This window comes from Chelonoidis abingdonii, chromosome 2, assembly GCF_003597395.2.
Source record: "Chelonoidis abingdonii isolate Lonesome George chromosome 2, CheloAbing_2.0, whole genome shotgun sequence".
Lineage (NCBI taxonomy): Eukaryota > Metazoa > Chordata > Testudines > Testudinidae > Chelonoidis > Chelonoidis abingdonii.
The window spans coordinates 94,963,350-94,991,171 of NC_133770.1; the positions used below are offsets into that span (position 1 = coordinate 94,963,350).

General features: G+C 39.1%; 1 protein-coding gene across 4 annotated transcripts in view; it reads left to right on the plus strand.

Moving 5' to 3' along the window:
* Positions 1-27,822, plus strand: part of SEPTIN7 (septin 7) — a 145,915-nt gene that overhangs the window by 109,024 nt on the left and 9,069 nt on the right. For all 4 annotated transcript variants that reach the window (XM_032785457.2, XM_075062589.1, XM_032785458.2 and 1 more), the window contains 5 exons: positions 5,096-5,213; positions 6,888-6,980; positions 12,217-12,313; positions 16,174-16,225; positions 21,962-22,087. In XM_032785457.2, the coding sequence (XP_032641348.1) occupies positions 5,096-5,213; positions 6,888-6,980; positions 12,217-12,313; positions 16,174-16,225; positions 21,962-22,087 (486 nt within the window). The remainder of the gene's footprint in view (positions 1-5,095; positions 5,214-6,887; positions 6,981-12,216; positions 12,314-16,173; positions 16,226-21,961; positions 22,088-27,822) is intronic.

The window sequence follows — 27,822 nt, forward strand, 5'->3', positions numbered from 1 at the left end:
AAAGGAGGGAGGGGAATGGTTTATTTCACTTTGTTGTGAGACTCAAGGGGTTTGAGTCTTTAGGGTCCCCAGGGAAGGTTTTGGGGGGACCAGAGTATACCAGGCACTCCAAGTCCTGATTGGTGGCAGCACTACAAGATCTAAGCTGGTAATTAAGCTTAGGGGGATTCAAGCTGGTACCTCATTTTTTGGACTCTAAGGTTCAGAGTGGGGTTTTATACCATGACAGAAACTGAACAGAATTCTCAGCCCTAGGGCTTGTCCTCTAAACCAGCATTGGGTTATTTTGGTGGAAGCGGAAGCTTGTGTCGCCCTTGCTATTGTAGTATCTATTCAGTGTGTAACACTAATTTTCCAGTTCTGACAATCTGGCCCGAACAGTCCTGTACTAAATTCAATTGTGGGGGAAAAATTTAAATGAGAAGCCAGTATAAATAGAAATAAAATCAAATCTGTTAACAGTGGCCTGATCTAATCCCAGCTTAAACTTTTTTTTATAATGTAGCTTTTTATTGAAGTCATATCTGTACATGTTATAAATCAGAGAAGCATGTTTCTAAGGTACAATCTTAGAGTATTAGTATTGGTGTATTAGTCTTGGAGGTCTAGGTGTTTTGTCATAATGACTCAACTCAGTATTTGTCAAATACATCTTACATCTAAAATATTAGAATATCAAAGCACAGAATGTAAGAAATAAATGAAAGTAACAAACTTTGTTCCCTATTGGTACCCAAATTGATATTCTACTTTATCAAACAATCATTTAGGTGAAGAACGTGCCCCTGTACTGTTGACAATTGACACTCAAAGTTCTTACTATTGAATTAAATGTAGGTCAGTTTCAGTTTAAAATGGGAAACACTGTAACTGTAGAGTACATTGTAATTTAACCTGGCAATTTGTGCTCTGTTCCAAATAAATAAGAGGAGAGAACTATTCAGGTGACCTAGTGTTATCGTTATTGGCAGGCAAGAGAACAGACTCTGAATTTGAGCTATTGTTCTCTAGGCTAAAGGGAGTTGACAGCACTGCTAGGTATCTCTTGGGGAAGGGGTGATAGATCCACATCCGTTGCTCTCTTATCAAACTTAGCCCTTACACCAGAGGTTCCCAAACTATGGGGAGAGTGGAGGAACATTTGGTGGTGGGGGGTGGCAGGGCCCGGGCTAGGGCTAGGACAGGGAAGGAGCACAAGCTAGCCACTCTCTGCCTCCAGCTCTGCTCTGGCCGTGGCCCCAGCTCTGCATCTGACCCCAGCCTTGGCCCCTAACCATGGCTCCATAACCAGCCTCGGCCCCTGATTGCAGCCCAGTTGAGTCTCTGTCCCTGGTCCCAGTTCCCAGCCACAGCTCTGTTCCTATACCCAGCTGTGGCCCCAGCTTCTCTCCCCTTAACCCTGTCCATGTTCTCCCACCTATCCTCCAGGAGCGGCATCCCCTGCTCCTGACTCCTGCTTCGGTGGGCGAGGGTCGGACAATGGGGGGGCGTGACCCTGGAAAGTTTGAGAACCACTGCCTTAGACTATAGGAGTGGTCTTGACAAGTTCTGAATGGAGGTCCGGTCCATGAGAGACTGCTGCACTGTGAAGTTTATTTGTACAGATGCTCCCTGGGTTACGCAAGACCCGACTTATGCAAATTTGCACTTACGGAAAAAGTTCCATAAACCAAAAATAGGATTTTCGAGTTGCAGACATTTTTGCATAACATATGGATATACGGTTCGGACTTGCACAAAATTTGAGTTATGCAAGGCTTTGGGAACAGAATGATTGCATAAGTCAGGAGGCATCTGCATAGAGATAGGAAATTGGCTTTCTTTTCAGACTATGTTCATGATAGGTCCTATCAAACATAACATAAGAATGGCCATACTGGGTCAGACCAAAGATCCATCTAGCCCAGTATCCTGTCTTCTGACAGTGGCCAACACCAGAGGAAATGAACAGAACAGGTGATCTATCCCGTCACCCATTCTGAACTTCTAGCAAACAGAGGCTAGGGATACCATCCTTGCCCATAGTAGCTAATAGTCATTGATGGACCTGTCCTCCATGAATTTATCTAGTTCTTTTTTGATCTTGATCTTGGTCTTCACAGCATCCTCCGACAAAGAGTTCCATAGGTTGACTGCATTGTGTGAAGAAATACTTCCTTTTGTTTGTTTTAAACCTGCTGCCTATTAATTTCATTTGGTGACTCCTAGTTCTTGGTTATGAGAAGGAATAAATAACACTTCCTTATTTACTTTCTCCACACCCGTTGTGATTTTATAGACCTCTATCATATCCCCCTTTAGTCATCCTTTTCCAAGCTGAAAAGTCTAGTCTTATTAATCTCTCGTAATATGGAACTGTTCCATATCCCTAATAAAGGTTGTGATTTTATAGACTCTATCATATCCCCTTTAGTCATCTCTTTTCCAAGCTGAAAAATCTTAGTCTTATTAATCTCTCGTAATATGGAAACTGTTCATATCCTACCGACCGCTATGCCTACCTTCATGCCTCCAGCTTCATCCCGGGCACATCACACGATCCATGTCTACACGCAAGCACTGAGGTACAACCGCATCTGCTCTAACCCTTAGACAGAGACCAACACCTACAAAATCTCCACCAAGCATTCTCAAACTACAATACCCGCACGAGGAAATTAGGAAACAGATCAACAGAGCAGACGTGTACCCAGAAGCCCCTACTGCAAGACAACCAAGAAAGAAACCAACAGGACTCCACTGGCCATCACATACGCCCCCAGCTAAAACCCTCAACGCATCATCAGGGATCTACAACCCATCCTGGACAATGATCCAAACTTTCACAGGTCTTGGGTGGCAGGCCAATCCTTGCCCACAGACAACCTGCCAACCTGAAACATATTCTCATCAGCAACTGCACACCATACGATAGTATCTCTAGCTCAGGAACCAATCCATGCAACAAACCTCGATGCCAACTCTGCCCACATATCTACACCAGCGACACAACAGGACCTAACCAGATCAGCCATACCATCACCGGTTCATTCACCTGCACGTCCACCAATGTAATATATGCCATCATATGCAGCAGTGCCCTCTGCTATGTACATCGGCCAAACTGGACAGTCACTACGGAAAAGGATAAAGGACACAAATCAGATATCAGGAATGGCAATATACAAAAACCTGTAGGAGAGCACTTCAACCTCCCTGGCCACACTATAGCAGACCTTAAGGTAGCCATCCTGCTGCAAAAAAACTTCAGGACCAGACTTCAAAGAGAAACTGCTGAGCTTCAGTTCATCTACAAATTGACGACACCAGCTCTGGACTAAACAAGACTGTGAATGGCTTGCCAATTACAGAACCAGTTTCTCCTCCCTTGGTTTTCACACCTCTACTGCTAGAACAGGCCTCATCCTCGCTGATTGAACTAACCTCGTTATCTGTAGCTTGCTTGCTAGCATATATATACCTGCCTGGAAATTTCCACTACTGTGTCTGATGAAGTGGGTATTCACCCACGAAAGCTCAACGCCTCAAACGTCTGTTAGTCTATAAGGTGCCACAGGATTCTCTGCTGCTTTTACAGATCCAGACTAACACGGCTACCCCTCTGATACCTAATAATTATTGTTGCCTTTTCTGAACTTTTCCCAATTCCAATATATCTTTTTTGAGATGTGGCAACCACAAAGGCTGATTTACTGCACGGAGAATCATAATCTCAAGGGTTAGGAAGTTGAAGAAGTGTGCTTAACAAGGTTAGCCGCTTCACGGGTCAGCTGCATCTGAATTTTTCCTCACACTATGGTGGTTTGAAACGCTTAAGTACTTTCACAACAAACTGTGTTGAGAAGGTCGGGTTGTTTCACAGGATTGATGGAAGGTTTAGGACTATCTAACAAATTACCTAATTGTGCATCCTGATGGTAGGCAACATTTAAGAAGTTTCAGAGTATTTAGTTTATTTAGGTCTTTTGGTTTAAAAAATGGTGGGTGGTATTAATAAATTCTTGCTATAATAAAATTAGGAAACAATGCATGAGAATAAAGTGTAGGGAGACTGCCAATTTTTAGGGCTCTGGGGAAAAACTTGGAACTTTCGTACAACCAAATTGCTTTACCCTGAACAGACAGAAATGCTAGACAGAGTTGGGACACTTCAGACATGATTCACATCTCCATCACTAACACGATCTACTCTTTCCCTGATTGTAGTCTCAATAATGCTCTTACTATCGGGCATGGCGAAACAAATGAAAATGAATTTGATATCATCCTGATGGATACTTGTCCACATTACATAATCATAGTTGATGGTCTCCCTGAGGGGCCCAGGCTTGGAATAAACAAGGATATTTCTGAGTGTCACGTTTGAAGATCTTTGGTAGTGCTGTGTCAAGAAGATGGCTTTTTATTTTAGTCAGTGCTGTGGCTTCTCAGTCTGTCAGAAGAAATAACTTGAAAATTATTTTGTAAAGAATAAAATTGAACACTTTAAAACTGACAGACCTGGAGTTCATGCTCCAGTTAATCACTCTTCTGTAGCATTATCAAGAAACCTATAGTCCACATTATTCATTTATATAAATGTGCAGTGGTATTCCACCTTCTTGTCTCCAGAACTTTCTTTCAAGCATCAAATCATTAAAGTGAACAATATGCTATTGCTACTGTTAGAGACTTATGCAGTAACGTGCACTCATCCATTTTACTTCCAGTAAGTCAGCATTTCCAAAGCGCAGGCAGGACTGCCTGTCAGGTGCATATGAGCTGTACATTTAAAGTGGTTAGCCTTAAACACGACATGAGAGTTGAAGTGAATATAACTGGTTGCATTTTCCTCAAGAAAGGGAGTTCCCAAAAGAATGGGGGATGGATCATTTGACGATTACCTGTTCTGTTAATTCCCTCTGCGACACCTGGCATTGGCCATTGTGGGAAGACAGGATACTGGGCTAAATGGACCTTAAGTCTGACCCAGTACAGCTGTTCTTTTGTTCTTAATTTTGATAAAATGCTGTGGAAAACAGAGCATATTTTGGGGGGGGTTCTAATGCTCAGTGCTTAAAGAATTAAATTACAAGATCCTAATGCTGTTTTTCAGACTTAAGCCTTTGGATATTGAGTTTATGAAGCGCCTGCATGAAAAAGTCAATATCATTCCACTTATTGCCAAAGCAGACACACTTACACCTGAGGAATGCCAACAATTTAAAAAACAGGTGAGTTGAAAGATTAATATATATTTACAACATATCCTCATTTAGTGCTTTGGTTTCCAAGCAGCTAATTAATTTTAATTTTTCGTAAAGTAAGATTAAACCTCAAAGCAGTAGCTCAAAGCTGCAAAACTGAGTAACACATATCACTAGTTTGGAATATATTGGTGGAACAATCCTATCCTTGGGGGAGAAATATTAAAAGTGCTGTGGGATTCTTGATGAGTGAAATATGTGCACTGAATTTGTGTCTTTAACGGTGAAAGCATGAAAGAGAGCTTTCAGAGTTGAAATAGTTGTAGAACAAAGTGTGAAATAATGCCTGTTTTACTAGTCTCGTTGGTTGTATGGAAATGTTAACAAAGTGCGTGAAACCATCAAGACTAAAGAAGAGCAAGTAGCTAGCTAACGGACGTTATAGGTGACACTTAATCTGAAGCTGCTTATCAGAACTCCAGTATTTAAATTTTGAAGGTAGTGATATTGTTGTAATATAGTTGTGGCTGCAAAATTGTTCTCGTGTATTAGATTTGTAGAATGGGCTTTAAATTCATCTCCTCCGTGGCTACAGAGTGAATCATCGCAGTGGCACAATTTGTTCTTTTTAGGGGAGTGGGAGAAGCCAGGATGAGAAAGTGAAGTAGCAAATTCATTTTTTTGTACTGTTTCTAGTGCAAGTTTCTAGAGGATCCAGCTTCTCAGAAGACAATTTTAATAAAATAGGTAGACAGCATGGTATAAAAATTGGGTTTGGGACTGTAAAGGGAATGCCATTCCAGAGTGGACATGAATTCTATTTTGAGATATTTCTGTGATGTAGAATTTCATGTACAAAAATAGGAAGAAGGTGGCAGAATGTTGTTTCTTAATGTTAATAAGTATGCAGCTTGTTTAATATGTTGTATATTTTTGTTGCCATCTTCAATTTTTTTCCTAAATCAGTCTCTTGAAAATAAAGCCTTGCACTAGAGTCACATGCTAGAGTCACATGCTCTCTCAAGCTGCAAAATGATATACGAAACACTACATCCTCTAGCCACAGCAATGTCTGTTTTTAAATGGTTTAGCACTTTCCTATTCCAAAATTCTGGACAACTGAAATCAGATTTATTAAAAATAACTTTCAAATAGGTAATTTAGAAATTAGGACAGTGAGAGTCTTAATTTTTTAAGACACTCAGCTACTCTTAAATTTTCACTAACCTTTTCATGTTTGTTCTGTGCTTGCCACTGGAGTCAGTCCACCTGTCACAAATTCTGCTGAGAGTGAGAGGCAGGTGACACTGCTTCAAGCAGTGCCAGTTCAGCTGAGCTGGAGGTGAACAGAAGTAGGAGTGACAACAGTAGCTACAGTAGAAACTTGTATTATTTAACTATGCTTGAAACTTCAGACTTTTGTGAAGAAAGTTTTATTGAAAGAACAGGTTATTTAGATTATGTGCAATACATGGAAAATTCCAAGGTTAAATTTCAGACAAATTTCCAAAAATTAGATTATTGGAAAGCAGTCATCTGAGGCATTAACTTCATTGCAAAGGTCAGTTTAAAAAGCAGAGAATTCTCCAGTGCCAAATGGAGGGAATAGAATGACCAGGTGACAGCAAGTAAATAATGCATGCTTCAGTAATAATTTTACTGATTGTTTGACTGTTAATAACGTAATGTTTTCACTTTTAGATTATGAAAGAAATCCAAGAGCACAAAATTAAAATATACGAATTTCCAGAAACAGATGATGAAGAAGAAAATAAGCTGGTTAAAAAGATAAAGGTAGATCATTTTGCAATATACTGTTCACCAGTAGATAATTTCCTTTCATCTTAGAGGAGAGGGAAGATCTTATCCTTTTTGAGGGCTCCAAGAGTAGCTGCTCCAAGAAGCAGTCGTTAATGGTGTTTAGGAATTTTATCTCTGCATCCCATCCTGAGCCAACATGTTCTCAGACAACATGAGGATAGTTGAAAGTCACCATTATTATTAGGTTTTCTGTTTTTTGTAGCCTCTCTAGTTTCCCAGAACATTTCAGTCACCAGTATAGTGACTGGTAGTATATTCCTACTACTATACTCTTGATTATTCTGTCATGGAATTTCTATCCATAGAAATTCTGTGATATTGTTTGATTCAATTAAGATATTTACTCTGCTGACTTTCACATATACTGCCACTGCCCAACCTGCTCTGCTATTCCTGTATATTTTGTAGCCCGGTATTACTGTGTCCCATTGGTTATCATCATTTGCACCAAGTTTCTGTGTTGCCTGTTACATCAATATTCTCATTTAATACCAAGCACTCAAGTTCACTCACTTTAATATTTAGACTTCAACCATAGCATTTATAAATTTATCAATATTTAGTTGTCTGCCTTCATGTGATGTGATGGAATGGGACTTCTTTGTTTGACTGCTTCTCTTCAGTTCCTACCTGTATTTACCAAGTTATATCCTCTCCGCTTTATTAGAATATAGAATATCTCCTTTAATAAATCCTCCACTACGGGATGTGTCTGTCTGAACTGTGTGCTCCTCTGCACTGTGATCTATCCCCCTGCCCTTAGTTTAAAAATGCCTCTGTGACCTTTTACATTTTACGTGCCAGCAGTCTGGTTCTGTGGTGGTTTAGGTGTAGCCCATCTTTCCTATGTAAGCCCCTCCTTTCCCAAAAGGTTCCTCAGTTCTTAATAAACCTGAATCCCTCCTCTGAACACCATCATCTCATCTGCTTATTGAGACTCTGCAGTTCAGCCTGTCTAAGTGACTGTGTGTGTAGATCTGGAAGCGTTTCAGAGACTGCTACCAAGAAAGTCCTGGATTTTAATGGCCTTAGGCTGCTAGATGAGTTATGTCTATACTAGAGAGCTTACAGTGTCACATCTGTACTGATGCGGCTGTACTGCTGTAAGATCTCGTGTAGCTGCTCTGTGCGGAAAGATAATTAATCCACCCTCAGTGGATGACAGTAGCTCTGTCTGCAGGAGCAGCTCTCCCACTGACATAGTGCTGTGCACACTAGTGCTTATGCCAGCATAATTTATATTGCTCAGAGTGGTGGAATATTCACACCTCTGAGCCACATAAATTTTGCTGACATAAGTGGTAGTTTAAATTTCCTTATGTCATTGGTACCTACATGTACTGTGACCACTAGCTCCTCCCCAGCACTGCACATAAGTCTATCTAAATGTCTCGAGATCTATAACCTTCATCAGGCAATTCACCATGAACTTCTCCTGGTCATCATAAACCCAACTATATGTTTATAATAATCAAATCCCCCATTACTATTGCCTGTCTTTCCTAATAACGGGGGTCCCCCTCCCCTGGACAGGTATCCTCAGTGCGAGAGGATGCCGTGACATCATCTGGAAGAAGGATTCCAACTATGGGATCATTTCTCTCCACTCAAGATTGATGTTCTCCTTCCTCAAGACTTCCATCTTCCTCAACAGCATAAAGGCTGTCAGACTGGGATGGGACTGTTTTACTGTGTCCTGGAAAGTCTTGTCTGTGTACCACTTTTCTCTCTCAGTTCCTTCAGTTCAGTCAGTCCGGTTTCAAGAGCCTGTACTGTCTCTCTGAGGGCCATGAGTTGCTTGCACCAAATGCACAAATATGCCACCTGCCCACAAGGCAGGTAAATATATATGCTGCGTGCAGTGCAATAAACTGGATAGCCCCCTGACTCAGTTACTCAACTTCTGCCTGCATTATTTTTAATCGTGCAGGGTTTTGTTTATTCTGTGTGTATATTTTTTTGTGGGGGCTGGTTATTGGCCTAAGTTAGAGAATATTTATTAGGTCTCTCTGGCTCTCGCACTCCCTCTCTACACTCTCTCACAAAACTCACCCCAAGGGTCACATAATCATTCCTTCACCTGGAGAACTCTCTCTCACTGAACTCCCCTGTTTACTGCTCCTGTTTGCTAGCTCCTCTGCTTCTGAGCTGGCTTTTTAGACCCCTGTTCTCCCTAAATTAGCCCCAGCCCCTTGTCAAGGGATGCTAAATATAGTAGGGATCGAAGGATGTCTGGTAGAGCCTTGTTTGGAAGCTCTTAACCTTGCTTAGCAGGCCACTAAACTCAGGCCCCAGTCACCCCCTCCAGTACACCACACTAGAAACTTTGCCATCTGCAGGCTTGAGTGATTTTGTTGTTGGAATTAATGACCTTTTTTGGAGACCATTTAATGAGCTTTTAAATAATCTAACTCTTTGTTTAAAAGTAGGGCTGTCAAGTGATTAAAAAAATTAATTGTGCTGTTAAACTATAATAAAATACCATTTATTGAAAATTTTTGATGTTTTCCACATTTTCAAATATATTGATTTCAATTTCAACACAGAATACAAAGTGTACAGTGCTCACTTCATTTTTTTATTATAAACATTTGCACTGTAAAAATAGTATTTTTCAATTCACTTAATACAGGTACTGTAGTGCAATCTCTTTATAATGAAAGTTGAACTTACAAGTTTAGAATTTAAAATAACTACATTCAAAAACAAAACAATGTAAAACTTTAGAGCCTACATGTCCACTCAGTCCTACTTTTTGTTCAGCCAATTACTCAGACAAGTTTATTTACATGTGCAGGAGACAATGCTGCCTGCTACTTGTTTACAGTATCACCTGAAAGTGAGAACAGGCGTTCTCATGGCACTGTCATAGCTGGTGTCGGAAGATATTGACATGCCAGATGCGCTAAAGATTCATATGTCCCTTCATGCTTCAACCACCATTCCAGAGGATATGCGTTCATGCTCATGATGGGTTCTGTTCAATAACGATCCAAAGTAGTGCAGACTGAAACGTGTTCATTTTCTTCATCCAAGTCAGATGCCACCAGCAGAAGGTTGATTTTCTATTTTGGTGGTTTAGGTTCTGTAGTTTCCGCATAAGACTGTTGCTTTTTAAGACATCTGAAAGCATGCTCCACACCTCATCCCTCTCAGATTTTGGAAGGCACTTCTGATTCTTAAGCCTTGGGTGAAGTGCTGTAGTTATCTTTAGAAATCTCACATTAGTACCTTCTTTGCATTTTGTCAAATCTGCAGTGAGTGTTCTTAAAACGAACAACATGCTGAGTCATCAAAAAAGATATGAAATAACATGAAATATATGGCAGAATGCTGGTAAAACACAGAGCAGGACACATACGATTCTCCCCCAAAGAGTTCAGTCACAAATTTAATTTAATGCATTATTATTTAATTAGCATCATCAGCATAGAAATGTAAACAAACTTGTTTGTCTTAACGATTGGCTGAACAAGAAGCAGGACTAAGTGGACACATAGGCTCTAAAGTTTTACATTGTTTTATTTTTGAGTGCAGTTATGTAACAAAAATCTACATTTGAACTTTTGCAATAAGGATATTGCACTACAGTATTTTTATGGGGTGAATTGAAAAATACTGTAACTTTTACAGTCCAAATATTTTAATAAAAATATAAAGTAAGCACTGTACACTTTGTATTCTGTGGTGTAACTGAAATCAATATATTTGAAAATGTAGAAAAGCATTCAAAATATTTAAATTTCAATTGGTATTCTATTCTTTAACAGTGTGATTAAAACTGCGATTCACTGAGTAATTTTTTTAATTGCAATTAATTTTTTTAGTTAATCGTGTGAGTTAACTGCGATTAATCAACAACCCTACTTAAAAGTAAATTTTAGAATAAAAACTATAGTCAATATACATTTAATTAACTCTTTCATGACAGTTTACCTCCTTATCCTTCCAATCCATCTCCATTGTTCGTTTCATCTACCTGTTCGATGTACATTTGTGAACTCTGGAACAATGGCTGTATTCTATGTTGTCTGTACTGTGTGTAGCATAGTGGGTCCTTGAACCTTGTTTGGGGTTCCTGAGTGCTGCCATAATACAAATAATTTATTTAAAAGTGTTTCCTATTGAATATAGTAACAATACCCTGTGATAAATACTTATCTAAAAATATTAATCAGTGGTCGAGAACACTTCAATAACTTCTTGTCTTTTGAACCAGTTCTGTAGTGTTGTTTTTTTGAAAAATTTTTTAAATAAGGAATAAACTTGGAGGCCCGAAACATAAGTGTGCAACAGCACATGGTACACTTACTACAGAGTTAAATAGAAGCCCTTCTAGTGATTGGTATGCTAAAGCTGCACCTGAGGAGAAAAGCAGCAGAAAACCAAAAAGGGCCCTCAAAGTGCAAAAAGCTCAGACTTTTAAACAACTGAAAACCCTTAGTCCTTCTCTCATACTGCATTCCATCATATTTTTTTTCCCTCAGTCCCTTTCCCCAGCTATATTTCTTTTCATTCCCAATGGTTTAACAAGGTGGTTCTTCCTAGAAAAGATGTAGTATTTTTGTTTGCATTTTGTATTGAAAAGAATTGGAATGGGGAAGACCTAGGATTCTCTAGGAATTGATCTGGTGATGAGCCTTGCTAGCCTATACAGTGAAAAGCGGAATAGAGGTAGGAGAGAGATGGGGTTAACTTTGTAAAATATTGCTTTCAACTAATTGACAGCTTTTCTTTTATGTAAATTTGAGTTCTGCATCAGCCAAGGCAGCCATTCTTGATGGCAATCAATTCAAAAAGTTATGAGTACAGGATTCAGTCAAAGCAAACATTATAGTAGCCATTAAGACTAGTGCATTGCATTATTACTGTAAAAGTTGAGAAATAACCAGTGATCGAAACCCTGTACTCAAACTGGCTGACAACCCTTGTTAATCAGTACATGGGTTTACATGCTAAATGATCTATGAAATCACTGTGTGTGATTACTTTTTAATCCGATTTACAGACCAATCAGAATACAGGGAATCTTCTGTAACTGGTACATATCAGTAATAGTACAAGCTTCCCTGAACTTTTGGTGAGCTGGATTACAGAATAATAAAACTCCACTTTGTTTTATATCAAGTTTATACTTATGCTTTATTTCAATATTTTTAGGCAGAAGACACATCAGTATTGAAAAATCATACATTTTTGTATCTTTTAGGACCGTTTACCTCTTGCTGTGGTAGGTAGTAATACTATCATTGAAGTTAATGGCAAGAGAGTCAGAGGAAGGCAGTATCCTTGGGGTGTTGCAGAAGGTAAACTTTTCTTCAGTATTTGTCGCTTTTTTATTAATTGTAATGTAAGTGCATTCCTGAGATATAAAAAAACTGCAGTATTTGCTTCAAACACTTTAACTTACTTTAAAGTATTGGCACCTGAAAACTTAATAAAACCTGCAGATTTTGTTCAGCAGTGCTACAATTTGTGTAAAGCATCTTTTTCCAGCCTCAGAACAAATGCAGTCCTGCCAAAGTTAAATGTTTTATAAAAGATATACCTAAGTTTTTGCTTGCGAACCATCTGTTGAAGACCCATGGAGGAATCCTCCAGTGAACTGTAATTAAACTGCAGTATCTTACTTCAATTTCAGTTCATACTTTATTACATAAACAAGATTATGCTTGATGTTCAGCTGTTTACTAGTGCTCATAATATTTCCACTTCAGTGTTGCAGAAACATCCATATGGTTTATTACATAAACTCAGTTTCCTAGTCTTTTGTTTCCAGGGGCTTTCACATTAGGGATGTTTGTTTGATCAGCTAGGCTAGAATAAATACAATTTAAAATTCCTGGCAGATCATCTTATTTTTGCTAGACTATAATAAATTGTTGTTTTTCCTAAAGCTGTTGACCTTAGAGTTGAGCATGCTGAAAGTTTTCATCTTACATTGAGTTCAAAGATGCATTTTCATTTAGCAACCCATGTAAAGTCTAATTAAAGTTTGATATTTGCTTTTTGTACCTATTGTAAGTGGAAATACATATAGTTTGCTGGTTTAGTATAGATTTGAAGATAACTGTTTTTTATGAGATAATTGCTGCTATTTAATATTTTGCCTGTGGCATACCATTCCTTTTTGCATGCATGATAAATGTGGTATATGAAAACCCAAACACAGAGGCTTCAACAGCTGCATTTGCAAAGAGAAGTTTATCTTTGGTTTGCATATGTATGTACCCAACTGCAACATATGTTGGAGTGACCACCAGAGATTGTTTTACATTGTTTTTACCACAATAATTGTCTTATCCATAAACTTTATGAAGCAAATTTTTTTAAAGCAGCTTAACTATGAACCAAGTTAATGCAGTACTAAACAAAACAGCACAGTATGTACATATACATTAAAGGAAGTGCTGCAGTTCTTTGAAGTGGATGTCTGACAGGAAATGGGTTTTGGTGTAGAGTATAAACCAGCTGCAGTAGAACATGTCGGGGTGGGGGAGGGGGCTAAGGCTCTTGGTTTAGACATTTGAAATATTAAATGGTGATACTGTTCTTTACTTTAAAAACAAACTTTTATAACTCTCATTTGAGACTTGTCTCCTTGATCTATCTCATGAGAATATACCACCTATTGATAGAATGATCAGAGAAATAATAATTTACTGCGAGTATGATGTCACATGTTATATAAATGGAATGTCAAATCAGGAATTAAAACTACTTGGAGTAAAATAACTGCGGAGTATATATGTTGCATTAAATTGTATTACAGGGTCACAAGCCTTGTTGCTTCTAGAGGCTGAGCTCAGATAGCACACGCCAGGGGCTCCTTGCATTCCTCCATTCCGCTCCACAAGCTCCATGTATGCACCCTCCCAATGCCAGGACTCTGTGATCCCCTTTCCCATATGCCAGTGTTTGTGTCTCTCCATATGCCAGGGGCTCTGTCTCCCATGTCCCCTTCCCCATACCATTGTCTCCCGTTCTTCCTCCATTCCTCCTACTATTCTTACTACTTTTCTTTGACTGGTGGAGAAATCATTCAGTGTCTTTCACGGTTCTTTGATCTATAAGCAAATACATTGGGTCGAGTGCATGGTCTCAATTTGCTCAGCCACTGAATATTTAAATACATACTAAATAAAGATAAAATGAGGAACTCGAGGTCTTACAAAGACCATCATTGGGTTTCAGTTTTGCAGAATATTCTTTTGCAGTGAACTGCTCTCAGTAAAGTTATGTTTATGTCCTGGTTTTTGATGATGATGTCTGCTCAGTTAGTCTGACCACTGTGCAAGTGTAGAATTAACCTGAATGCATTAAATGTGCAGATCCAAGTAGGGGGGACAGGGGGAGTGAGCATCTATAACAACTCTGATCTGATCCAGTGTTTCCTAATGATTCTGGGATCATTAACAGCGGACACTTAGGTCATTATGTAGATCTGCTGGAATTCTAGTCCTGTTGGAATTTTCCCATAGTTTACATTGTCATTCCATCTATAAACACAAACTCACCAGATATTGGATTCTGTAAATAAAGCCACAGTTCAGATTCCCAAGCAAAGAACTACATGTAATTTCCATTTTATTCACTTATCAGTCTCATACACTTGAAGTGGTGTAATGGCCTCCATCTTGTGAGTTAGTGTTTGTCTATATAAATAGTTTACAGGCTTATGATTTTCAAACTCTGTGTAAATTAGCAATTAAGATAGAATAATCAATTCTAGCATGAAATTCAGTGGATATTTGTGTGCTTTGATTTAATTTCTCATTTGAAATCAAGAGTGCATTGGTATATTTGGGATTTTAGTAAACTGGCAAGTTTTTGAAAGGGGATTTGCTGTCAATATATTGTACTACATTTTTCTTTTACTGTAGGATTGTCAGATTACATAGCTCCTTTCTAATTTAACAACTTTTGATTAATTGGGTGTAATTAAAAATTGATTTGGTCTTTCTGAAGTAAATATACATAATACATGTAACATTTTGAAAACAGGATTTTCCTGATCCCGATAGACTTTGCTCTCAGGAGAGGTCATGTGGTGGCTGTGATGGCACCTGGCTTGGTGTGTTGGAGCCTTATTTGGGGAAGAAGTTGACAAATCAGGACACTGGCGACAAGGAAAATGAGTTTAGTCAGTTATGTGCTGATTTCCTTATCCTTGCTCTCTGGCAAAGTCAACATATAGTCTTAAAGTTTCTGGATTGTTTGAATACTTTTACTCATATGTAAATATTTTAAAGGTGATGCACAAAACTGTAGTTATTTGTGTCTGCTCCCAGTACTATGAAGTTCAGACATTATAACTTTGAAAAATTAACTGTTGTATCTATTAACTGTTGTATCCGGTATCAAATTTGATGTCACTTCCCTTGTAAAATTGATTTTGTATTTTTATGTGGTAATATGGCAATCTAAAATTTTTAACATATCCTGTATGGAATTTTGTCTCAGATAGTAAAGGGTTCAGTGGCTCTCTGCAAACTCATATATGGATGTCTATTCCAGAATTGTGATTAAATGCAGTTGAGATTATTGCTTTCTACCTGCATAGAGGCACTGTCAACTTGAAATCTAATCATTTTTTTTAAGTATAAAGTACTACACTTGCCCCTGAATTCCCCTACCAAATTATTTTACAATCACATTTTCTTAAATATTTTTCTCTCTGTTGCACTGAGGAAGCTGTACGTTAAACAGCCATTATTTAGTTAGTTTCATTAAGTACACATTGACATTTAGAACACTCTCATCTTTCAGTTATAGTAATCTTAGGTGCTATTTGCAACAATATAGATGAAAAAAATTAACACAATTTTTTAAAGTCGGTGTCACCTTAAATTCACCTTTTTCATTTGGAAATTGTTCTTCACTTTCTGCCCTGAGCTTGTGAAATGTTACATACTGTCCAACAGCTACTGCATTTCAGGCAGGGTGAGTGATGTGTCTGTTAAGCTTTTTGACGTAATCTGGAATGAAAAGTATAAAATTCTCTTTGGGAAAGAAATATGGGGGCACGTGTAAGGAAATGGAAGGTTTATACATAAGAAAACATTAATGATCAAATATATTCAATCTCAGTATCTCCCTCTACCTTATGTATGGCACAAGTTTTGGTTACACTGTCTTAACGTACATTTTACCTTCTTCCCCACAGTTGAAAACGGTGAACACTGTGACTTCACAATTCTAAGGAACATGTTGATAAGGTAAGTAGTTTATGTGGAGCATTGCACCCCTACTGTGAAAGGATTTCAACGAATATAAGAGAAGGAAACTTGTGTTCTCTATCTCCTTATACTGTATATTCTTTTTTTAAGGACATCTTTCACTCCTGTACAAATGTTGAATATTGATCTGCTTTCTACTTTAAGTAAAAGTGCAGAATATTTACTTCGTAACTCCAAGACCTCTTGCTTCATCATACAAGAATAATAGTATCATAATGTGTCATGTCTTGTTCATCAATCAATCAATGAAATGCAGCTATCTGACATAGCCTCCAAAATATATTTTTTCCTCTCTAATTAGCAATGGAAGTTTTGTCTGTCCCTTAAATATTTATAAAATTATTTGAATAGGTCAAGATTGAGCTGCTAGTGCTCCTGATATTAAATAGTGTGGATTAGAACTTGCTCAACCAATCACCTTGTTTCTGTCCTAACATCAGTGACAGTGAAATATGCAGGAAATGAAAATAGAAATGCAGAGGGACAAAATAGAAGCCCTCTTAGTACATAATACCTTTCAACTTTTTAAAAGTTTGCTAAAGTGTAACAAACCTGTGGGGAAACCTGTGGGGGGCAATAAGGAAAATATGGATTAAAAGCGAACTTTTCTATTGCTTTTCAGCTGTTTTTTCCAGTTCAAGTACAATGTCTAAGTTTTGTCACGTGACTCAAAATATGCAACTCTTGTTGAAGTTACTAGAAATTGTGGATGTGTGTGAGGGGAGACTTTGAACCATAGTAAGTTAGACTCGAACAAGAGTTTGAGAATTTCTACACTTCTATACTGTCTTACTGCAGAGAGTAGTTATGGAATAAACTGATTGCTTTTTAACATATTAGTCCTGTGTTCCAAAATAAACTCCTAGTCCTACAATATGACAAGGAACAATTAAAAAAAGTAAATCTTTTTTTCTCCTCTTGACAGTTCGCCACTCCCAAATTTCTTCTAACCCAACAAAAAACAGTACAATACAAATTCAACCATGCTGTCCTGTAAGAACAAAGCTTATTTAGCATGAAGTTGAGCAAAGGAAAATTTAGACTTGACAGGAAACCCAAGGCTGATTATAAAATTAATTTTCGAGGGAAATAATGAAAGATGTGTAAAGGGGTTGACTCAAAAATAGGCTCTGCAAAGTATTAGCTACATTTAACAAAAATATTGTGTAATGGAGAGGGCTGGAATAAGTAGCTTTTTCTAATTCTTGATTTTTTTATTTTATTTTTATTTATTTTTTTATTGTATGTAACATATGTAGACCTACTCTTGGGCATAATTTTGTTTAAAGAAATCCTGAGCAAATGGTAATGTGGGTGGGTGGGGGTGTGTGTGTGGCTTTTTTCCTGAAAATCAATAAACCAACAGACAATTGAAGTCCTCTTTGTACCAATGTAATGTTGTCTAGGCATTTAGTTTCCTAGTTCCAGGATAGGTGTTTTCGAAAGTAGGATTTGATGTATCCCCTGTGTTAAAAGCCGGTTGAGTCTCTCTGCCTTTTTTGTCATGGGCAATTTTAGATTTACTTCCCAATCTCTTTTATAGCAATTGCTGTTGGGCAGCTTAGCTTCACTCCAGAGGATTTTCTTTGAGCTGCTGAATAGATATTGTGGATAGTTGATACTTGACCTTTGTCTTGTAGACACAAGTACTACTTCTAAGCCTGAAATGTAGAAACGCAAGTCAAGTTTGTGCTTGGAACTCTAACGTGTTGCCTGACAAATGTTTAGATGGGTCTAATGTAGCATTATTACAAGACTATAGAGCTATATTTCATATGGTTCTTCTTCATTTTACAAGTTCACCTACAAAATGTATTATTTTTGTAAAACTTATAACATTAATCTTTGGAATGCTGCAGTTCTTGGAGTGTTCCTGTGGGTGCTCCACTTCAGGTGTGCCAGTGCTTTTGATCAGAGATTTTTGATAGAAGTGTTTGTTTGGCCTGCACATGTGCCCCACACATTCTCATGCTTCCCACAGACGGTATATGGGGTTGTGTGGCTAAGTTCCTTCTCAGCTGCCTGTCTCTGTGGCCCCTAGGTGGAGGGGTGATCAGGGAAGCTTCAGGTGCTGCCCCCCCCGGGAATCACGGCCCATGGGAGCTGCAGAGCTGGCAGATAGAGCTCTATCTAGGGGCCAGACATGCCGGCCGCGTCCAGTAGTAGAGCAGCGCGGAGCTAGGGCTGGCAGGCAGGGAGCCTGCCTCATCCCCACTGCACTTCCAGCCAGGAGCTGCCTGAGGTGTAAGTGCTGCCCAGCCGGAGCCCACACCCCAAACCACCTCCTGCACCCCAAAACCCCTCATCCCCCACCCCACCCTGGAGCCCACACCCTTAACTGGAACCCTCCCTGCCCCCGTTGCAAGCCCTTAGCCACCTTCTGCACCCAAAACCCCTCAGCCTGAGTCCAGAGTCTCCTTCTGCACCCCAAACCCCTATTCCCCAGCCCCACCCTAGAGCCCGCACCTACAGCTGGATCCCCCAACCTTCTGCCTCAGCCTGGAACCCCCTCCTGCACCCTGAACCCCTCATTTCTGACCCCACTTGAGAACCTAGGGGAAGCCCAAAGCCTCCACCCCGCATCAAACACTTCACCCCAGCCTGCAGGTTCTGAGGCTGCAAGCATGGTTCCTCAATGGTTCTCAGGAATAGAGGTATGAACAGTAGAAAAGAATCTGTAAGAAATATTTACCTTTAGAAATGGATGCCGTATTCATTCATGTAGCAGTCATCTGATTTCAGCTGTTTGTTCTCCCCTTCTCAAGAGTTTGGATTACCTGTTGGAATTGAAAACGTTGAGTCTTCCTGTGAGCTCCATGTTGGGTCACTTCACAGGAGTAACAGCATACAGGGAGTTTTGCACTCATAGCTCATTCAGCCGCAGCAAGATTCCTTGTTGAATCTCTACCCACAAATCAGAGAATCTTCTCTTAGGTGGGAACTGAACCTAGGCCTTAATTGTCTTATGAAGCATCCCTTTGAGTCATTAGCTACCTGTTTATTAGCTCTGTTATTGAAGACAGCCACCTTGGAAGCTATAACTTCTGTCCCAAGGGCTGCAGAAATGGGGCTTTATTGGTGGACTCCTATCATAAGCATTCCCAAATCTGGACCTTAGTGTCCAGAAATCTGGGTGCCTGCATGAACCCCTCTAAGCTTAATTACCAGCTTAGATTTGATCTCGCTGCCACCAGCCAAAAAATTCCAGGGTTTTGGCTCCCTCTGGTCTCCCCAAACCCTTCCCTGGGGAACCCCAGACTTCAAAGCCCTGAGTCTGTCTACCACAAGGAAAATAACCCCCTTCCCTTACCCCCTCTCTCTCCCACTCAGAGAATTTCCTCTCTGGCTAACCTGAGATACTGAATGCCACCTCTTTACATCACAATACCAAGAGCACGTCTCCTCGCTTCCACAAAGAGACAGACCAAATCCAGGAAGCAGAAAAGAATCTATCTCTCTTCCCCTTTGTCTTCGCTCCCTCCCACCAATCCCTAGTGTCGTAAAGCTTACCCTCCAGTAGATCTACACAAAAGAGAATTTCCCTCCCCTTTTCTTCTTAGCCCTACCCAAGAGAAAAAACTCAAAACAAGTCGTTAAAAAAGACAAACTTATAAAAAAAGAAAGGAGAAAAACATAAAAATAGATTCTCTGGCATCAACGTTGACAATACCAGGGCTTAATACTTAAAGAAAATGAATAAAACACGTCCTAATTTCAAAAAAGAGACATTTAAACATTCCAGCTACACACACATGAATAAAAAAAACAAAAAAAAAAAAAAAACAATAACAGCCTATTGTGTTTTCTACCTTTGTACTCACAACTTTGAAACTGAAGATTAGAAGCTTGAAGATAGGAAGATTCCTCTCATAGCTGAGAGCCAGACAAAAGACAGACCCAACATTCCCTCCCTGAGTTTTTAAAAAATCCAGTTTCCTGATTGGTCCTCTGGTCAGGTGTTTGGTTCTCTTCGTTAACCCTTTACAGGTGAAAGAAACATTAACCCTTAGCTATCTATTTATGACAACTCCCTCTTCATTTACAATAATCAGCAGAGAGTGGGCTCATCCCAGATCTTCACCTAAGGTGTCCTCAGACTTCCATGTTAATCAAACCATTCATCTCCTGTTTTTTCCCAAAATTACATTCAACTAGTCAAGAAGCCATGTTCCGTACCCTGGATGTCAGGAAAGTATTAGCCTTTAACTTAGATAGAACCAAACCTTTTAGAAGATCTCCTAGACTATTTGTATCCATTGTGGACAGAAACAAGAGTTCAGTTATTTTGAAACAGAGGTTATCAGTGTGGATCTCTGGCGGTTTTAAGATCTGTTGTGAATGAACCCCACCAACACATTTCACGAGTGATAGCACCTTCCACTAGAGCAGTGGTTCTCAACCAGGGCACGCGTACCTCAGGGGGTACACAGAGGTCTTCCAGAGAATATATCAGCTCATCTCGATATTTGCCTAGTTTTACATCAGACTACGTAAAAAGCATTAGTGAAGTCAGTACAAACTAAAATTTTATACAGGCAATGACTTGTTTATACTGTTCTGTATACTATACATTAAAATGTAAGTACAATATTTTATATTCCAATTGATTTATTTTATAATTGCATGGTAAAAATTAAAAAGTAAGCAATTTTTCAGTAATAGTGGGCTGGGACACTTATTTTTATATTTGTGTCTGAGTTTGTACGCAAGTATTTTTTAAGTGAGGGGTAAGTTGGGGGTATGCAAGACAAATCAGACTCCTGAAAGGGGTACAGTAGTCTGGAAAGGTTGAGAGCCACTTCACTAGAGCACTTTGTACTTCTGTAGCCTGGTTTAGGGATATTATCAGTTGCGGGCATCTATAGAGCAGTGCTCCTCAGTGCCTACCTTTTCTAATGATTATTATGCCTTGGTGCCTGCCACGAAATAAGATATGCTTTAGGTAGTGTAGTTCTCTCTTCTGTGTTGGACTCTGTGCTGAACCTCCTGCCTCCTTTGTGGGGTACTCCTTGGGAGTCATCTGAAGTGAAGCACCCACAGGGACACTACTGGAAGAAGGAGAGGTTACTCATCTTGTGCAGTAATTGTAGTTCTTTGAGATGTGTCTCTCTGTTGGTGCTCCACTACACACCGTCCTTCCCCTCTGCTTTGGAGTCTCTGTTGTGGGACTTTACCCTCAATGCAGGGCACAAAGAATGTGTGGGCCGAATGGACACTGCTACCAAAAATCTATATGCAAAGGCGCACACACACCGGAACTGGAGCACCCATCAGGTGACACATTTCAAAGAACTCAAGTTACTTTTATAAGGTGAGTAAGGTCTCAATTTTGAAATGCTATTCTGTGCACAATATGCTGCCCTTTCTGTGACCCTACCATCGTTCTTTAAGTTTGAAATGAAGGCATAAATGCGTGTAATAGGAAAGTAGTATGACGCCTTAGAAAAAAGGAGACCCTCCTTCAATTTTCTGTTGTCCCTACTGATTAGCACTTTGAATTAGTTATGTAGAATTTAATAGCAGGCTTATATATTGGTGCTCCCATGAAAAAAAAATTTAAAAAAAAATAGTTCTCAAATCCTCATTGTTTGATTAGGACAAAATAAATTTGGATTATTAAGCCTGCAGAATGAAGGTGATGTAATCTGGTTTTCAGATAATGTTTGATATTTATGAAGAGTGAACTCTGCTGATAGCCTGTACTTCTGTTGACAGAACTCACATGCAGGACCTGAAGGATGTCACTAACAACGTACACTATGAGAACTACAGGAGCAGAAAACTGGCAGCTGTTACGTACAATGGAGTTGACAACAACAAAAACAAAGGGCAGTTAACTAAGTAAGTGTGTGTTAAGTTTATATCAACATTTGATGTCACCATTCTGTATTTTCTACTTAATTTCAGTTACCTCAAGTTATGAAGGCCTCATCTAAGCACAATAAAGCACTAAAATTATTTAGTCAACCTAACCTATACAACTGCTGTGGTTAAACAAGCAAGAAGTTTAATGTTCATTGTGAACCTTTAAAGCACATTCATCATTTGAGAGTTTTTGGACATCAGGGTTTCTACTTCTGGGCACAAATTGTGTTTGGCTTCTGTGGTTTCTCTTGTTCTTGGTGCTCAGTACTTTGTTGTTGTGGAAGAGTGGATTCACCTTATCTTTGTGCTTAATAACAAAGAATAAAATCACACATTCTTTTCCCCATGTTCAGTGGATTCTGCTCAGTATTTTTCAAAGCTTCATCGCAGTAGAAAACTTGTTAGTAACGCATAGCAATCTTTCCATCTCCATACCTTTTGTGAGAGGGAAGCCGTTAGTGAAGTATTTCAACCCCAACTGGTGCAGGAACAAAGAACTAAAAACTTTGGTCCCTTTCATGGTAGTGCTTTGCATGCCATTCCAGTTAATTTTAAATTATGGAAACATAAAATATAAATTCTATTTATTCTTCCTATTGTTTATATAACACAAGTTAGCTATTTTCAAGAATTGTTAGATATCAGTACACATGTTAAAATTTTGTATATTCATCTGTGTAATAGTGAAAATAGTGAAGACATAATGTATGTCTGAGGGAGCTAGTGTCAAACTATTTCAGGTTTTGTTTTTTTAATTATTCTTGAGGCAAGTTAGTCATGAGTGGTATACTTCCTTGACTGACTGAGAATAGCATTCCAATATAGTATCAGAGTGTAGGGGTACTGTACAGTGACTGCCTCACAATTGTACAGCTATTTCTCAGCAAGGGGTATCCCTGATCTTTGGCAGGGGCAGGTCGCAATCTGATGGCTATTTCACACTAAGGGCTTGTCCACACTAAAAAAATTTTAGTTTGAATATGGTTCTGAAGGAATGAGTTAGCTGGCACCATGCTAAACATGTGCCCCTTGCTACATTGACTGCCGCATAATAGAATCATGTTACTAAATCAACTTTTCACAACCAAGTTCAAACACAGTAAAATTTTGGAGTTAAGAGAAGTCCAAAGTAGAACAGCATCAGTTCTTTTACTAGTCACGTTGTTACATACAGGACAGAGTTTTTCACCTTGCCCAACCTGTTGCCACAACATCCTGCTCCACATCCTTTGAGGCTCTTGAGTACTCACAGAGAGATTTAAAATTTATTTTTAAAGTTTCTCTGCATTGCTGACAATAGCATAGCATGGTTGATTGAGAGGGCAAGAGTGCAATAATACCTCTTCTCATCCCTCAGATCAGCTCTTCGGTAATTTTTATTGAGAAAATACTTCATGGGATAGAGTGATTATGAAGAGAACTGGGGAGGAAGGGAGAAATGTAAAAGTTTGATTCGATGTTTGTTTGAACTGGGCATTTAGGGGTGAGAGGAGAAAAGAATAGTTAAGTATAAAAAACTTAAGGGTCCTTTCTCTTTGAAGTGGTAATAGTATCCTGGACTGATAAGTTCTGCCTTCTCCATGGGATTTATAAAGCTCATTAAATTGTGGATGTCATGTACACTTGGAATCTTCAAGACATGTAAAGTTGCAACAGAAACAAAAGAAACTGATCACACTTACTCTGTTATGTAATTTTGGAGTTAATACCATTGCTTTTACAATAAGGGTCAAGTAAGGGGAAAACACTTCCAAAGTTTTACTTTTGTTGATCTCGTACCTTTACCCTTACTTCAATTTTGTCCCTCGTCAGCAGATTTCTAGTTTTCCGTGCCCCCGAACCCAAACTCTCTCCATATGTTATGTAGTCTGATTACTGTAAATCCTTAAAATGCAATATACAAGTGCATTCTTTGTTCTTAATATTGAAAACTTTGTGTGCTGCTTGCTACAGATTCTGTGTGCAGTATTCAGAGGTTCCAAAACCAATGTTACAATTGCTGCACTTATTTATCACTAAGACTGTGAGTCCGTTGCGGATTTCGTGACTTTCTGGGACCTCCGTGACACCTGCAGTGGCAGGTGCAGCTGGCCCAGGGGCCGCCTAAGAATCTGGGGAGCCCCTGGGCCAGCTGCACCTGCCACTGCTGGGGCAGTCTCAGGCCACCATGCCTCTCCTCCCTCCCCCCAGCAGCAGCAGGAGTTTGAGTATGGGAGGCTGCTCAGGGCTGAATCAGGGGGTTGGAGTACAGCATGGGGTGAGGGCTCTGGGCAGCGCTTACCCCGGGGAGACATGCCAGCTGCTTCTGGGAGCCACACAAACCCAGGTGAAGAGCCTGCCAGCTGCCCCCTCGCACCCAGCAGCAGCAGGGGTCCCAGGTGCCCCTGCCCCTCCATAGCATCCAAGTTTTAGTCAGGGGAATATAGTACAAGTCACGGGCTGATCACTGGCAGTGAAGTTTTGTTTACTATCCATGACTTTTTAGTGTAAAAAAAAAATACCCATGACTTATCACTCAGACCTTTGCATTCAGAGCAGGTGTTGCCTATGCTTTTAGTTCTCATTGGTGTCTGGATTAGTATTGATGTGGTCTTCTCTTTCAGAAGCATGGCTCGTTATTTTACCTCCAGCCACCAAAACAACCACAGTCACTTTACTACAGTCCCTGGTTTGGCCTTTTGAGCTGGATGTATTTAATAAAGTCAAAGATGCTCTTCTGAACACTTTTTTTCTCTGTAGCAAATCTCTTCAGTTTACGATCCTATTAAGAATCATAGCACTTCATTACTATGTAGCTGAGGTAAATAAAGAATAAATTTATATGCTAGTTGGCAGCTTGAGCCCTCAGTTTCATTCATCATGGAGCTACTGTTATCTACAAATATCTGATTTAATCCTTGCAGACAAGCAAAAAGATTTTCTTGCAGATTTTGAAAGAACTTCTGATTGAATCCAGATCCTAGACCAGAGGCCATAACCTTCAGCATCCCAGTTCCTTCCTTATTAATTTTTAGTCTCACTCAGATTCCTGCCTCCTTTTCAAACAGACAAAACTGGGTTTGCTTACTGTCATTTTGCCTTCTACCTCTCCAGTATCTTAAGTACACACACACACACCGCTACTTTGCTTCACATTGTTTGCTCCTATTGTAAATTCTTACCTTGCCCTTTTTTGGAAAAATAAAAACATTTCAGATTTTTATATTAATTAAAAATGGGCTGTCACTGTTCTCACCAAACAGTTGTCTCATCCATAAGAACCTTTGAGCCACAGCATCTGTTTTATAAGTATTGAAACACTGACAATCTTTAAGCGTCTATATTTGTATCCAGCAACACTTTAATAAAGAAAAAGAAGAGCAAAGAGAATAGAGTCAAATTTTATACAACTTTTATGAAACAGTACACTTCAGTAACAGTTTTAGTAGAGTGTATTCCTTTATTTTGGGGCACTTTTAGAATTATGTACCGTTATCAGTAAGAGTACAAGATGTATAGATTTGTTTGTATGTTAGAGCAGTAACTATACATTCCAAGGGATTGATTTGAAAAGAATATAATTATGCAGCACAGCTGTTTAATGCAGATGATAACTTTCTGGAGCTACTTGGGTTTTACAGCATAACTCCTGGTTGACTCTGACAGTACAGACATTAGATTCCTTGCTCATTCTAACAGGCAGGATAACTGGTCACCACCCACATTCTCCCACTCAGGGCTGCTTTATTGTGCTGCTTCAGTTTTGATTCCTGCCGGATTTAGAGCAATGTATAGGAAGATGATCTCTGTGTAGCCACATCTGGCTGCCATGTGTATTCTTTCATAGAAAGGGGGAAAAGAAAACAAATACACTTCATTTGTGCCTCCCCTCTGGAGTCTTTGGCTTATTTTTGCTCTCACTAAGAAAGTTCTACTCTCTGTGGCTGATGTGATCTCTGGGGCTGTGACAGACAAAACCAACCTTTCAGATTTCCTATGGGTGGGATAATAGCTCACCTGTGAAGGTAAAGGCAGGAGTGGAATGAGGCAATGCTTGAGCCATTTTTTTCTTGTGCCATGACAGTAAAAAGCAATATCTGACATCGCTGGCAGCTAGAGTTTGTGGTTCTGGCTTACTTCAGAATTTATGTGTCTGTCTAGGGAAGCACTTGAAGTGAGTGAGCCCATTCATTAAACTTCAGAAACCTTGCATTCACCTTGGTTGTGATTAATCAGAGATTTACTGACATCAATGGAGCACTCTCTCTATCAAAAGTACCTATGAGTCATATTTGACAGCTGTATTTTGTATTAAATGTTGAGTTTATTGGGGATACACAGTTCCTTTGTGAGAGTATTTTTTATTACACACATGCTCTCTCTCTTCCCCCTCCCCTCCGCCCCCGGGTAATGTAAACATATTAGCCTTTGCAGCTCTGTTCCTTGGGTAAATGTTAGCTTATTTCTTTGAACAAAACTCAGTGTTTGACTATGAAAACAGAATTAGTAATATGTGCTACAAGATATATTCTTTATTTTCTGAATGCACCAAAACTATTTTCTTGCCTTGTTATGACTCCCTTGAATTCCTCCCTTGCTTAGCTGATGATATAATCAGCTGTTCTACAAATAACACATTAGTTTAAGAGAAATCCAAAGCATGTTTTTTCCATGATTACGTAGCCTTTTTGTATTTTAGGTTTAGTGTCTGATTCCTTCACATTTTCAACATCATCCCATCTCTAAAAAATATTATGTCAAAGGGTAACCTTCAGGTATATGGATAACTTGTCTCTTCACACTATGCAAATTAGTGTAACTGTACACGTGCACTGTGTGGCATATACTAAAATTGGCACTTGAAACCAAAAATTCTTAATTTGAGAAGTCCTGTATTCACTTTTTGATGTGAAATAGACATTTTCAGTGAGGTTAAAAATAAACCATGTTTTTATTATCAAAAGGTCTATGTTTTTGTATAAATGACATAAAGGTAAGCCTTATCTGGCTACAGATATGTTCAATAAACTGTCACACAGAGTAACAAAATATGCAATGTGTAGATCCTTTTAACTGCTTCTTAGCATAGACTGCTTCTAACTCCTTTTGACTGTTCCTAGGATGTTTATAACCTTGCCACAAGATTCTGCGCCTCCTATAGACAGAACAGGAAGTTCTAGGGAGCAGTCCTAATAATAGGAATGGCTTCATACTGTGTTGCAAATTATTTCATGTAAAAATACCAGTTCCTGAAGGGTGAAACCTGATCTTTTCTTCTGATTTGACTATTGTCAGTGGGATACTAACACAACAAGCTCAAATTAAGATACCATACTCCATGTAAACTTAATTATATTGTACGCTTTCTAGTGCTGTTGAGCATAGCCTCCTGTGAGACCTCTGCTGGCCAGTAAAGTTAAGTGCTGTTTCTATAGCACCTGAACAGTCTTTCTCTTTAAATATAACATCCGTCATTCACTTTGAATATAATGACCTTCATTAGGTGACAAATTTTATAAGGCAAAGAAGCCTAGAGATTGCTTTGGTTTCAGAAAGCTTACTTAGAGCAAGTTCGTTAAGTTAATGTCACTAAAATATGTAAAATAACTTTAAAAGCATGCGTACTTTAGTCACACCACTGTAGGTAATCTGTCTTTGAAATATCTCTTCACATCAAATCTGCATTAATATTTACATGGTGTAGTGATTAACTGAATTTTGAAATAAACATA